At 49.4% G+C, this 13901-nt stretch overlaps 6 protein-coding genes across 6 annotated transcripts; 5 read left to right on the plus strand and 1 right to left on the minus strand.

Annotated features, from left to right (window-relative positions):
• Positions 1–91: 91 nt before the first annotated feature.
• BJX67DRAFT_54639 (uncharacterized protein) lies at positions 92–664 on the minus strand. Its single transcript, XM_071035144.1, has 2 exons — positions 298–664; positions 92–244 (listed from the first exon to the last, which is right to left on the minus strand). The coding sequence occupies exons 1-2, from the start codon at positions 543–545 to the stop codon at positions 187–189; spliced, it is 306 nt and encodes a 101-aa protein (XP_070887318.1). The 5' UTR covers positions 546–664; the 3' UTR covers positions 92–186.
• A 721-nt stretch (positions 665–1385) lies between these two features.
• On the plus strand, positions 1386–1812 carry BJX67DRAFT_380146 (uncharacterized protein; the record flags this gene model as incomplete). The annotated part of the gene is made up of 2 exons (XM_071032730.1): positions 1386–1573; positions 1659–1812. 2 exons carry the CDS (start codon positions 1386–1388, stop codon positions 1810–1812), a joined length of 342 nt encoding a protein of 113 aa, XP_070887319.1.
• A 1310-nt stretch (positions 1813–3122) lies between these two features.
• Positions 3123–4028, plus strand: BJX67DRAFT_380147 (VIT1/CCC1 transporter family protein; the record flags this gene model as incomplete). Its single annotated transcript, XM_071032731.1, has 2 exons — positions 3123–3451; positions 3512–4028. 2 exons carry the CDS (start codon positions 3123–3125, stop codon positions 4026–4028), a joined length of 846 nt encoding a protein of 281 aa, XP_070887320.1.
• A 1446-nt stretch (positions 4029–5474) lies between these two features.
• BJX67DRAFT_54710 (uncharacterized protein) lies at positions 5475–8157 on the plus strand. Its single transcript, XM_071035146.1, has 7 exons — positions 5475–6137; positions 6200–6306; positions 6362–6602; positions 6711–7025; positions 7078–7470; positions 7535–7644; positions 7697–8157. Exons 1-7 carry the CDS (start codon positions 5624–5626, stop codon positions 7877–7879), a joined length of 1863 nt encoding a protein of 620 aa, XP_070887321.1. The 5' UTR covers positions 5475–5623; the 3' UTR covers positions 7880–8157.
• Positions 8158–10698: 2541 nt separating this feature from the next.
• On the plus strand, positions 10699–12796 carry BJX67DRAFT_54701 (phosphatase PAP2 family protein). The gene is made up of 2 exons (XM_071035145.1): positions 10699–11657; positions 11719–12796. The coding sequence occupies exons 1-2, from the start codon at positions 11236–11238 to the stop codon at positions 12614–12616; spliced, it is 1320 nt and encodes a 439-aa protein (XP_070887322.1). The 5' UTR covers positions 10699–11235; the 3' UTR covers positions 12617–12796.
• Positions 12796–13536, plus strand: BJX67DRAFT_54748 (uncharacterized protein). Its single transcript, XM_071035147.1, has one exon. It carries the CDS (start codon positions 12976–12978, stop codon positions 13453–13455), a length of 480 nt encoding a protein of 159 aa, XP_070887323.1. The 5' UTR covers positions 12796–12975; the 3' UTR covers positions 13456–13536.
• Positions 13537–13901: the final 365 nt, after the last annotated feature.

Below are 13901 nucleotides of genomic sequence, written 5' to 3' on the forward strand. Positions count from 1 at the left end.
CATCCGAGTGAAGGACGGTATAAACTTGTTCATGACATACTGATGTCAATTGATGACTCGTCTGGATACCTTGTTATGTGTGTTTATATTCCGTTGGTCAATGCCTTGTCTTCGGCTTATTCTAATACGTCAAGTTGGTAGTGTAATCGTTGAGTAAAGCAATTGTTTCTACATAGTATATACGTTCTATATCGGTATAGCGTTGGACACTCGTCCGTTTAACTTGACTGGATATCCGAGGACACTGAGCCATCAGCTACTCGTCATCGAAGCGCTAGATGGGCCGTGAGGACTCACTCCTTTCCCTTCTTAGTAAAACAACACCCGCAGAATATCGACGCAGGGTAGCATACGACCGCCGCAACAACCGTAACCACAAATCCTGCCCATATCAGCTCGTATTCCGCTGAAAGATTCGAGACTTTCAACCGAAGCCAGTCGGGCATACCGAGCGTAGGACCAAACACTTTACAGCGACAGGGGTTCTGGTCCGTCCCGCACTGGAAGCAGAGTGGGAAGATGGGGATAAAAGGGGCGTCGCACATCGCGAAGAGTCGGAAGCTCCGTCAGATCTGGTGGATATGTACACGTTGTCCTTAGGCTGGATTATTAATTGAGAGATTGTCTTCGCTGGTTAGATTATTCGGAGTATATGTGCTCCTCGTAGAATATCTTGGGTTTATACGGCCTTAAAGGTGCCTTAGGACATGATTCATGATGACGACAGCGACGGCAGCTGTGGGGAAGTGTGTAGTTCTTCTTTGTGCATTGCGTTTATCTTGGTATGGGCTGGTGTTTTCTGAAAGCTCCTCTCAAAAGAAGGACTTTAGATAACCTTCTCGTTTCTACAAGAGCACCACTCGCAGCACGAGACAATCTCCAACACTTACCAGCTGAGTCAGACTCATGTTCGAAATTTAATTCCCCCATCAAGGTCCAAAATCAGTACCAGCCACAGATCTTCATGCTGTTGCGCATCAGAGTCCAGGCACCAGAATTCTTTAACCGCCCGCGCCCCAGCCGACGCCACAATCCGGATATTTTCTTCCCACCAAAGTTTCTTTCTTCCTCTTTCTTCTACCTGCTTTGGAGTTCTGTCGTCTGCAGGCGACAAGATTAATAAACTAGGTCGCCTCCCGAACCTGGGAAGAACAATGCATAATATCTCTAAAGCGAGTCCAAGTTGGATTTGATCACTTGGTCAGTAACCTTGCCAGACCTCACCTTCCTTATCGACGTCACCTTGCCCATTTCAGCCCTATTCCGTCATCCTTCCGAACCTCAATGTCTCACTACCATCAACTAACCGACGTCAGAACCCTTGCACCAACGGTAACCACACGAACACCAAGCGCAACAAGTTCACGACCTTGAACGGAATCAAAATGGCCAACCGCCTCATCCCCCTCGCTATCCTCGTTGTCGTGGTCACTGTCCTTGTCGCGATCGGGTTTATCACCTACCGCATCGTCCGGGACGTCAAAAGTACAACAAAGACCAAGATGGAAAAACGGAACGTTATGGTGACTAGAGATGGGATGACAGTGGGCGTGAAGGAGCTCGGAGAGGAGGAGTACGTTGATCGGAGCCAAAGGTCTGCTAATGCTTCCCCTTTTCTCCGAGACTACGAAAGGAATGCTGGCTAACACCTCGTACAGCATCCTCGTGAATATGTGGAATCACACGTCCTTTCCGGCTTATAAAAGTCGGCTTTGGGACATGACGGGTTCTGCATCTGGGTCGGGGAGTGGAAACGGAGAGGGGAAGGTTGAGCACAGGAAGGGGTTAGCATGCTCCCATTCCCATTCCTAATGCATTAAAAATTTGACATGAAAGCTCATTCTCGATAGGCACTCCCATTGACTACCTCGGCGGATGAAAAATAAGCGGAAAAAGACATGGCTTCCAATCGATGGGCTACTGACAGAACCATAAATTGGCTGTGTATATATATTTCCGGCAGCACATAGCAGAAACGATTTAACGAGACAATAAATTCTCAATGCATTCCAGATCTGTTCTGGGTCCGTTTATTCTGGGTCTGTTTGGTGGGTCGGAAGTCTGCCAACATCCGCCGTGTCCTAATCGTTAGTTAGAACGTTGGACAGGGTAGCTACGAAGGAAGTTCAAGATGGCAATGTCCAAACGCTGGATGCTCTATACCAACTCCAGGTTTTCATTGCTATGCTGATTTAATGCTTATTTGAGTGTCTATCCAGAAAACTCCGCTGTATGGGAAGGTTTACTTCCGTGCAACAAGGTATCGGAGCTTTTTACCAACCTAATTTACTGTTTTACAAAGTTGCACGAGCGGCTCGTCGCGTACAGATGAGTTAAATATTTATCTTGGAAGATATCACGTTTCAGTTGTGGAAGAGCATTTTGAAAGACTCATAATTCGTCTTCCATTTCTTCACTGAGTTGGCGATGGAAAGCATTCTACCGAAGATCAGCATGTGGTGTCCAAGGAACACGAAGGCGACATAATCTGCTGGGTTCTCCGCCCGCCAGATTCATGGATGCTTGGGTTCAAGGAGGTCTCGTGTTGGATTCCATCATCTGCTATTTATATTCGACGCCCGGGCGCTCATCCCAAGCGGGGATACGGGAGGGAAGCACAAGGTCGTATCGAGCAGCGGCCTCTCCACGAATCAAATTAGTCTCCCGCGCCATGCAGCCCAACTAAGCTTTAGGCCCCCACAGCTCACGAGTCACTAAGGGCCGATTAACGAATGAGGAGGTTCATTCCTCCACGTGCCAAGAGCATACCCTCGTGACAAGCTGGACGCCCAGCAGGTTGCTGATCATCCCCTCTCTATCGGCTCTCATTGCACAGTACTCTTGATCAGCAAATTGCTTCCCAGAGGAGATGCTTCCAGACACGAGGGGGCGTTCCGCGATCATCCTTCGCTTGCGCTGCGAGGCGGAAGTGCCTTTTTGAAATTCGGGCTGTCTGGTAGGTGGGTTCAGAGCTGATAAACAGAGCTTGTTTTCGGAGGGTGGAGGCTTCTTAAGTCGTTGACTGGGCGAGTTCCCCAGCCTGTCAAGAATCTGACGCGTTTTCGTGGGCTTGTTGATTGAGTTCACTCATGTTCTCGCTCAGCTTGACCGAATCCGCCGAGATGTCTCTCTCGTCTCTCAAAGGTCTCCTCTCACCGACGACGGAGTACGATGTCGAGAAAGACTCCCAAGATATGACAAATGACGGCGACCATGAAACGAACGAAAACAGACGCAGTCGGGAAAGCAAAGACTCGAAATTCATTGACGGACGAGTAATATCGGACGCCATAATCGGCCTTTCGGATGGCATGACAGTCCCTTTCGCCCTCACAGCGGGACTCTCAGCCCTAGGCGATACAAAAGTTGTTGTCTTCGGCGGATTCGCTGAGCTCATTGCAGGCGCAATATCCATGGGTTTGGGCGGATACCTGGGCGCGAGGAGTGAAGAGTACCTCTCGCCTTCTAACAGTATGCTACGGGGAGATACATATTTACTGACACCGTCCAGGGAATCATACCGCGCAACCCTCAAAGAGACCGAGAAACAAGCGATCACGGACCCGGCCTCCGTCACCGAAACAATCCACGAAATCTTCACCCCCTACGATCTCCCTCCTGAACTCGTTACAGAACTCACTCGCCACCTCTCCTCATCGCCTAACCTCCCTTGTTTCCTCATGAACTTCCATCACACATTGTCTGAGCCGTCCGGCTCAAGGGCGCTGACTTGTGCCTTGACCATTGCCCTCGGCTACTTCATCGGCGGGTTTGTCCCACTCCTCCCGTATTTCTTTGTTGGGAAGAATGAGGCGTTCGTCGCCTTGAAATGGTCAATTGCTACGATGGTGGTTGCGTTGTTTGTCTTTGGATTCGGTAAGACCTGCTTTGTGAGTGGCTGGATGGGAAGCAGGAATATGATGAAGGGGGCTGTCGGAGGGTTACAGATGGTTCTTATAGGAGGAGTTGCGGCAGGGAGCGCCATGGGACTGGTGAAGGGCTTCCAGGCCTTGGCGGATTCTTCTTGATCTTTGATGTATCTTCTTTCCCGTGGGATCTTCTGGTGTTGTGGTGTAAAATTTCTGTTCCAAACCAGTTTGTGAAGCCATCATGCCAGTTGAGAATCATCAAGCTCATTGCGTCATAGACTAACCTCAATAGACAATTCAGTTCAATGTTCTCACTGTCAGAGCGGAAGGGTTTGGAAATCCCTTGTTGGGTGGACAATCCATGCAGCCCCTTTGTGATGACAAGAATGAGTGAATTTGAATCTTCCAGAGCGGGATCAGAGTTCCAAAACAGCTGAATTCTTTTTTAGTTCTTCGATGACAGGCAGCCATTGAAAGCGCCCTGAATACGACGCTCCTTGCTCATCTCGTATCACTTGAAGCGCCGTTCAGGGCCAAGGAACGCAACAGCAAAAATAGAATGTCTGGGAAATTAACCTGCCGCCTGGACACTTTCCATCAACAGATCGTCAGGGGTTGAATTGATCGTGTGGTTCTTGGTGGTTTGGTTGAGGATGGATGATTGCGAGACAGTGCCCTCTAAGGTTGGTCTGCTGCACTGCCACAAACAGCGCCTCGTTTCTTGCTGACGTCGGGAGCTTTGGAACAGACCTTCTTGTCGAGAACTCACGATCCCCTTCCAACGTTCCAAGGTTTTCTTCAAGGTATGGCGATAGGGGATGAGTCCGAAAATTGCAATTTTTCGCAAATTTCAGGAAATCTAAATACTTTCAGTGAAAACTAAGTACTCGGAGGAGTAGTAAATCTGCTGAAATTGTTGCAAGCTAAGACCGCCTTCCTATTTTGTGTTAAACCACTGGCAGAAACTCCCAAAGTGGAAAGGTGGGAAAGGTGAGGTGCCCACTAGCAGGTGGTAATACGAAAAAAATGGTGGCTTCTAATTGGCTAATACAAGAGCAGTGCTGAAACTGACTAATAGGAATGCACTTCTCTGCCAAGATCCATGATGACTAAGCAAAGGAGCAGTGTACTTTTCAATTTCAATGGAAACTGAACCTACTACTCTAGTAGTACCTAAAACCCATTTTCCTGAAACTTATTTTTCACCTTTTCGACACCTCAAGTCTTGGCGATGAGTTCCTTCTGTTGGAATTTGCGGCTTCGCAGGTATTGTCCGCTGGATTGGGACGACAAAGCTTTCCCATTTCACTCCGTAATAAGCATAGTCAAGACTAAACAATGGGCAATCATGCCTGAACTGATACTCAGCCTGAGCATGTTCTGCAAGGAGATCCAAATGAGGAACCGAAGACAACCAAAATCATGTTATCACATAGTGCTCGGTACCAGGGATTGATTCACCTCACATTCGTTGGGGCCGTTCAACGTCATCGTGCCGGATATAAGAGAATGTGGAGTATGCCAGGAACGTTGCTACTGGTGCGGAGTTTCGATCAAGCTTTTCTGGCGGAGGGTGAGATGGCAGAGAGAATATCCACTGCACTACCTCCACCGAAAGTCAATACCGCCACCAGGCACGGCCACGCGATTTCCGAGAGGAAAGTCAAACTTGAGTCAACCCGAACCTCAAGGGGTCAAATTGGCCCATCTCAGTTATCCATCAACCAACCAACCAACCACAACACATAGCAGCTATGGACTGCAATACAAGCATGCGCGCCAATAGCCCCTTCCTGCGGCTGTGCGGGATCAGAGCAAGCAGTGAGTCAAACAGCAATATTTGGCACACTAGCCAGACCAGCAACAATGCACACGAGCAATTTTCAGTTACTTCCCTACTCCAAGACTATGCTATGGGCTTTACATCCACAGGCAATGTCGCCAACCTTCCTTCTCGAATCCGAGTAGATGCGATCCTTATAATGTCCCTTGGGATTGCCAAACAGAAGCTTATCAACAGCCTTGACGCGCGAGCTAGGTCTGATGCAGAAGAGCGGCTGGGAACACTCTTCTGGGGCCATGACCAAGTCTTCTCAGTTCCACTGTCCTTTGTGAATTCCTGCATTAGACGGTCTTCGGCGCTCGATTACGTTTTATGGTATGGTGATACCAGAGAGCTGCAAGCCAACTTGGTTGTTATTCGTGTGGATGAGGAACTGGATAGAGTGGTGGAGGGACAGTACTTCCTGGCCACCCTCGCTGCCACAGGTCAGTCTCCGTTATGCCCTTGAAAGGCCCGAATACCAGTGAATCTGCTGACTAGTTCCCAGCCATGGTCCACCGCGGTCGGAAAAAACACCATATAATCGAAGGGACATATGGAGTTGTCACAGATGGCTTGAAGTGGACCTTCCTTTATATAGATAAGAAGGCCGAGGTTTGTCTATGAATTGACTTGAGGTGAATTTACAACTAATATAAGCTTACAATAGTATTCATTTATAAACCTAAATTGGGTAGATGGCCATAAGCACTTGATTATTGGTCTGATAAATAAAATCATAGACCAGGCAGTCACAGCGACTATGTCTGCAGATACAGAAATAAGCGGAAGCATGTGGGTGTTTGAGTGGTCACAGATGGCAAAGACATGGAATTCACCATATTCACCACATTCACCACAATATGATAGTGCAGAAGAGGACAATATTCATTCACTTCAGAACCTGGATGGTCAGTATATTTTCTCTTATCCCCCTCTCTGCTTTCCACATCCAACAACATTTCCTCATCCTTCGCATCAATTCTATGATTTGGAACAATCTCCTAACAATTTGAAAGATACCACAACTCAACAGTTCAAGCCATACAGCATTCTGAAAATGGAGTTTCTGACGGAGCTCAAGGACCACTGCAAGGAACTCATTCGGCGCGCGTTTCACGGGGAGCGTGTGGAGAACAAGTTGGAGCAACTGTTCCAGATCACCACTGAGAAGCTCAAAAACCAACAGCCGCGAAAGGGACCTGACTCAATCGCTGTGACCAAAATTGATCCAAATGACCTGTTCGAAATGTTCAATTTGAGGCGCGAATTGAATCCCCCAAACTACTGGAGAGTAGCCCCTTGGGAAGTTAAGGAAGTGTCAACACATCTAGGTAAGTCCAACTCTGTTGTTCTGATGCAAAAAGCCGCGGCTAACATGCTCAGCAACTACTCTTGAACAGATAAAGCTAGTTGTGGGCCGCGCAAAACAAAACGAGGCAGCAATACGACTGGTCATTGACGCTGTATTCCTGGACATACTAACATCAATAAAAATAGGAACCGGCCAGCTTGAATCAGGGAAAGGAAAGGGTAAGAGGCCCTCAACTGACACCATCACGAGCCTTAAAAATCTCCAAATGGCCGTGGAGACAGAAATTTCATATATCTTCCCAACCCACAAGGAGGGCAGCATCGTCAACAAGCTCATCTCCGGTCGTATGGACTATAACCTTTGGTATGGCCAGCCTAATGAGGCCGAGACCAATCTATTGGTCGTGGAGGCCAAACACAAGAACACGTTGTCAGCTGGCCGGTATCAAGCTATTTCCTATATGGGTAAGTCAATCATTACCCGTGGGCATTGCCTGCGCAGATATCCTAGATATTGATTTGGGTCCAGCCCTTATTCAACATGCTCGTTTCAAGGCTGGGCGGGCGAAGATACCAATCTATGGGATTGCCACGGATAGCGAGGACTGGGATTTTATACGCATGGATGCCACTGGAAATGTGAGGCAATGTCCGAGCAACAATATAATGTATTTGGTACTAACTAGTTTAGGTTGATATTCAGCAGTTTAATTGGCACGCGTCGAATGGCTCCCAGATAATTTCCTTGGTGTACAAGATCATGCGTGAGGCTTCTTCTCTTACCCCTGTGCCAACTCACGAACTCACCCGTGAGAATACTGTCACGGGGAGGACGAGCCTTCGCCTCATGAAGAGCGATGGAACACCAGCCTAGTATCCCAACGTCCTGCAGCAACAAGCTATGGTATACACCAAATGCTTTTGTTGATGGGCTCTCCTATCCATTTTGGAACTTGCTTCTGTTTCTCATCCACTTGCAATCTGCCAACCACCTATTTCCATTTTCTTCCATCATTGTGGTCTCTGTCTTTCCTCGTTTGTGTTATTCCTTTGGTTTTCGAAGATTTAGGGAACAGCAAACATTCTTCATCTTTTCGTTTTTCTAGCCTTTATCGCCAAAGTGTCTTTCGAGGGTCTTTTTGCTTCCCTGTTGTTTCATGGCATTCTCTAAGTCAACCTCAGATTTCTATGTGGTTCCTTTCTTCTGCGTTCGGTTCATAGGTAGTCGAATACAGGCAATGCGTGCAATCATACAGGGAGCCCTCCATACAATATTGTCCTGGGTCAGAGGGCTTCAGATTCCGGGTTACTTGGCTGTAGTTCAATAAGGTGACCATGGATACAGATTAGTATATTGAACACCCAATGACCAGCTGTTTTCAATATCGTCCTGTGCTGCTCGTTGAAGAATTGTTCGAAGGGTACACGAGTCAGTTGAACTCCGTCTCACGGCCCCGCTCGAGGCGAAAGAATGATGGGGAACGAAAATAAGAAATAGTAAGTAATTTCATCTGATACTCGTTTTCTGCAGTTATTTTTTTCGGGAGCGGGGGAGGCCACAATCGGTCGATGATAAGAATCAGCTTGGACCTGGAAGTACTTGCATCTCGCGTTGGATGTGGCTGTCCTCTCGCGGTGCTGACAGGATTGAGGGATCCATGGCGCATCGATTGCTCGAGAATTGATTTTTGCGACGAAATCTCCTCGGCGGGCAGGGCGCAACAGTGTCACGGTGTCATATTCGCAGCAATTAAGGCGTGTTCCCGGAGTCTGGGGTCAACTTGAGAAAAATTCTCTCGACGACATTTGACTGCGGAATGGTGGATGTTGAGCTGTGATGCTCCAAGCCTCACTCATTGATTGCTGAGTCGTTGGCGGGGCGGTGCACCCTGAGACACGACGAAGTTGCGAGTGAACGGAGGAGTCGAAAGACCAAGGATGGTTCTTCCCAGCCCGAGGGATGGTCGGTTGATTTTCATGCCTGAATCTCACTCTGCAGAAGTAATGTCGACCTTGCTGCTGGCGTCAGATGCTGAGCGAATACGAGCGGCCCAAAGAGCGACAAGTTCTTGGAGGGCTTTTTTGTCAGACGACTGAAAAAAAGCAGAGATGCGCGTCGTCTCGAGTCCCACTCGTCGTCCTCAAGCGGCTGAGTCGCGCCCGTTCCACTCACAAAGCTCGGGCGGGACGCGAGGAGTCGAGGAGGCTGTGAAGCTGAGGCTTGGATGCTTTCTCTCACCCTTTAATCAATCCTGAAACTCAAGCAAATTGGCCTCTGTTGGGCTGACAACTGACGCGGAAAAAAAAAAAAAAAAAAGGGTTAAAACGAGCCAGAAAATCGCGTTTTCTTGCGAATAGTCAGCTGCTTCATGGGTTTGTCTTTCTCTTGCTCCCTCCCTCTGGCCAGGAGTGGGCGACCAGGGTGGTGTGCATTCGGATCGTTGACTGCATGGGTGAGCATCGTTTTTCGCCCGAGCGGCTTGCCGTGAGCTTCCACCCGATGGACAAACTGCATAGTATTGGTACTCTCCCGTATTAAATACAATACCGTATGGTACTAGACATCACGTGGTTGGAAGAGCACTTCCCGTTTCTGGGAGCCAGTCTCGTGGTCCAATAATGGTCATCGGGCCCGAACTGCTGGCAATGAGCATTGCCGTTTCTCACTCCTCTGGCTGGGATTCATCATATCGTCCATGTGAAGTCATGGGTGATGGGCATGCTCGGAACTTCGGAGTTTGTGGTTGGCTGGGAGCTTGATGGTGGTCAAAAGGGCTGCTTGCGAATCCGACGTCAAGCGCGAATTCTTGACATGGATCGTATTACACCAGTCGTAATATTACTCTTAAAACTGTGGATTTGGAGAACGAAAGCTCCCTGAAGTGACAGTTGGAAAATCCGATGGCTGGGAGATGTCCTTTCTTTGAGATGAACCAACATCATTCATCAAAGTGAGCTTCATCCCTCAAGGCTTTGAGCAGGGGAAGATCTTCTGAGGAGTGCGTTCAATGTGTTGCTTGCAAGGGACCGCGGCGCTTGGCGGAAGGAACTCGGGGATTTCTTTGGCTAGATGCTGCTGACTGTGCCGCCGGTGTGGAGGAGGTGAAATTGGTTCTGGAGATCCGCGACTTCCAGGTGGCTGCGGGTGGAAATTGGACTGTGGACGATTGGGTCCCCCTCTCTTTGGCTTGCTTCAATCTCCCCTGTCTGCAGTGGAGAGCATCATCATGCAACTCAGCGCCCGTGACTTCGAGTTCCGCCGCCTCCGGGAGTTCCGCAGTATCCGCGAGACGATGGCTGAGGGTGAGGTGCTGTGCCTGCTTCGTCCTGATGGAAATCGTGATATCGTGATCCCAAGTGCCTCCCTCTTCTACTTGAAAAGCCTTCAAGCCGAAGGAAGAAAAGTGGGCTCGACAGCAGTCTTGGTTGGGGAAGTAATTTCTTGTGCCTCCACTCTTTCATTTCCCTTCCAGGAACCCTCGGATCGTCGGTGGTCCGGCGCCGAGGCACCAGCTTGGCAAGCGCTAGTGCTGAACAGGCTTAGTGGCTGGTCTTTGATTATCTCACGAGGAAGACTCGCGTAGAGCAAGCTTCCCAATGGGGCCTAGCGGTAACTCTGGAAACGCAGCCGAGGCCGGTAATACCGATACGCCCGTCTGATCCAAACTCTGCCCGGTCTTCCTCGTTCTTCACTGGCGCTTTTGCTCAGCTCCTGCAAAGTCCTCGCCTTCTCTTCTTCTCCTTCTCGTGGACCTCATCTTCTCTTTTCTCCTTCTCCTTCACTGCGCTCTTCCTCGCCCTCTCCCACCAACACCCCTCCGACATCACCTCCGGCTCCGTGGCCACCTGCGCCCTTCACGACAGGTTTCTCTTGCTGCTCGCCCTTGCTCCTCGCCTTGCGTCAGAGAAACCCCCTGCAACGTGACGAAAGACATCCTCGTTTGGCCGCTGGAGACCGGAGCTTGCGCTTCACTTCGCTCTATTTGTTCCGATAATTGATTTCTCCGCCTGCTGGTACGCCTTTTGGATTGAAGAATCCTGGGATTGTGGTATCGTCATCTTGACGCCGAGACCCCCTTTTCCGCCGCGCCCGTGTGCAACTCAACGTAGTCCCCTTCCCGATTTCCTTTCAACTTCTCGAATCCTCCTACCGTCGGGGCAAAAGGCGCCAACGGTGTGCCCTTTTGGAGTAATAAGCTAGAGTCCTCGTCCGCGAGGCTCGCCGCAAAGATGAACACCACCCTTCCCACGTGGAAGGACCGCACGCAAAACCAGTTTGGAAAGCTTCAAATACAGGTCCCATGGCGGTCCATTCAACTTTTGGTCCCCCATCGTATGCGGCGGAAGCTCAGGTCCAAGTTGCGCAGTAGAGTGTCTCCCACCTCGTCAATATCCTCTCTACAGACATCGTTATCGCCCTCGGATACACTACGATCGCTACAAAGTCACCGTTGGACTGTTTACGATTTCCAATATTTGCTTCTCTTGATCGTTGGCATCTTTTCCCTGACCATCATCGAATCACCGGGGCCTTTGGCCAAAACCGCCATCTTTACTGCTCTCCTAATCTCCCTCCTCCTCCCTATGACCCGCCAGTTTTTCCTCCCGTTTCTGCCAATTGCAGGGTGGCTTCTCTTTTTCTACGCCTGCCAGTAGGTTTATCTTCTGCGTGTGAGAGCGTTCGAGATTAATGTTACTTACGCTGCTGAACAGGTTTATCCCGAGTGACTGGCGTCCTGCGATTTGGGTCCGTGTACTACCGGCGTTGGAGAACATACTCTATGGCGCCAATATCAGTAATATTCTGTCTGCTCACCAGAACGTTGTGCTCGACATTCTGGCTTGGCTGCCTTACGGCATCTGCCACTACGGTGCCCCGTTTGTTTGCTCGTTAATCATGTTCATCTTTGGACCGCCTGGTATCGTCCCGCTTTTCGCACGGACTTTCGGCTATATCAGCATGGCTGCCGTTGCTATTCAGCTGTTTTTCCCCTGCTCTCCTCCGTGGTACGAGAATCGCTATGGCCTGGCTCCGGCGGATTATTCCATCCCAGGTGACCCTGCGGGCCTTGCTCGCATTGATAAGCTGTTCGGTGTTGACCTTTATACCTCTGGATTCCACCAGTCGCCCGTCGTGTTCGGCGCTTTCCCATCGTTGCATGCTGCTGACTCAACCTTGGCCGCACTGTTCATGAGCCATACTTTCCCGCGCATGAAGCCTGTCTTCGTCACCTACACTCTATGGATGTGGTGGGCAACTATGTACCTCTCACATCACTACGCAGTCGACTTGGTTGCCGGTGGTCTTATTGCTGCTATCACCTTTTACTTCGCCAAAACTCGGTTCCTTCCGCGTGTCCAGCTGGACAAAACATTCCGTTGGGACTATGACTACGTGGAATTCGGCGAGTCTGCCCCCGAATACGGTTACGGCTTGGCTGGCTACGAAGGTGACTTGAACCTCGACAGTGACGAATGGACTGTTGGCTCTTCATCCTCCGTCTCTTCGGGTTCCTTGAGTCCCATTGACGACCATTACTCATGGGAAACTGAGGCGCTGAGCTCGCCTCAAACGGATATCGAGTCGGGCAGGCATACACTCTGCCCTTGAATCCCCGGCCAACCGACCCCGAGTTGCACATAGCCATAAATTTTCCTTCACTGCATCTATTCACGAGACGGCGTTAGAATATGTTACGACATTCTGGCTTTATTGCATCGAGCAGATTTCGACACGTACATTTTATAATACCAATTTCCTCCTTCCAGCATCCTGGCTCCAACGGTTCAACCTCCATGTCCTCGGTCTGAACTTCCCGGGATCCTGAACTTCTCTCGTCGCGTTGCTTTCACTGTACATCGAATCACCTTGCGAATCCGGTTGGGCTTGACCGTGGCCTGGGTTATTACTCACGGCCATCTCCCATTACCTCGACATAATACTAATTCTGAAGCGCTTAATGGGACCTAATGGGGCTATACATTGCTTCAGTGTTTAGTCCTTTTCAACCTTCTGATGCCCCCGTCAGTGACATTCGCTTGTGTACTTCACGTCCGCCACCCAGGACAGCCCTCTTCGATTCCTACTTCTCTCGTTCGCTATTACTTTTCACCTCGTCGAACTCTTCATTATTCTTCGTTTCGACCACGGTATATATTATTTTTACATTCGTGTCAATCGCTCACACTCTTGGCGCTCGGAACTTGAAGCATTTATATTGGGAAAAGTGGATAGGGCGCCTTTTTCATTGCACTTCACTCGCTGTGCATAGATGGTCTTTTCAATTTTTGCACCTAACGAATCTTGCATTGGCATATAGAAAGAGGGGGAGGATGGACCTTTCTTCCTTGCTCGCAGGGTTATCCAATCGCTCATCTGGGACGTCGGCGGATTACCCGGGGGTTTGCTACCCGCCATGGCTCCATTGTTTTCTGACATTTACCGGATAGGGTCCTGAGGTCTGGAGAGAGGAACCGGGAGATCGTTGGGGCTCACACACTGAGAAGAGGTTCCGTGGAAGGGGTTTCGCGTGACCTGTACTGGAGCCTCTGGCAGTGTTTTTACGTACTATGCTATCGGGCTCGATTCTCCCTCACGTCTCGTCTGGAATCTTAATTCCCACTTTCGTGATCCTGAACTTTCTGGAATCCAGTGCCTCCCGGGATATTGTGTGGGAGAGGAGTTATCCATAGCAGCAGTATTATTAATGCTATTCCGGTAGTGTTATGATTTATGAAGGAAACTTGTATATTATTTAACACTTCGATCTCTTGTCCGTGCTGTAATAGAAGTCTTGCCTTCAACTTAACAAACTCATTTCCACCCATGGAATGACCAAGCAACTCCGATAAATTCATGAGGCACAGACTTAGTCGAGAGCTTTACGAACGGGGTC

This window comes from Aspergillus lucknowensis (assembly GCF_044049455.1).
Source record: "Aspergillus lucknowensis strain CBS 449.75 chromosome Unknown BJX67scaffold_14, whole genome shotgun sequence".
In the NCBI taxonomy this organism is placed as follows: Eukaryota; Fungi; Ascomycota; class Eurotiomycetes; order Eurotiales; family Aspergillaceae; genus Aspergillus; species Aspergillus lucknowensis.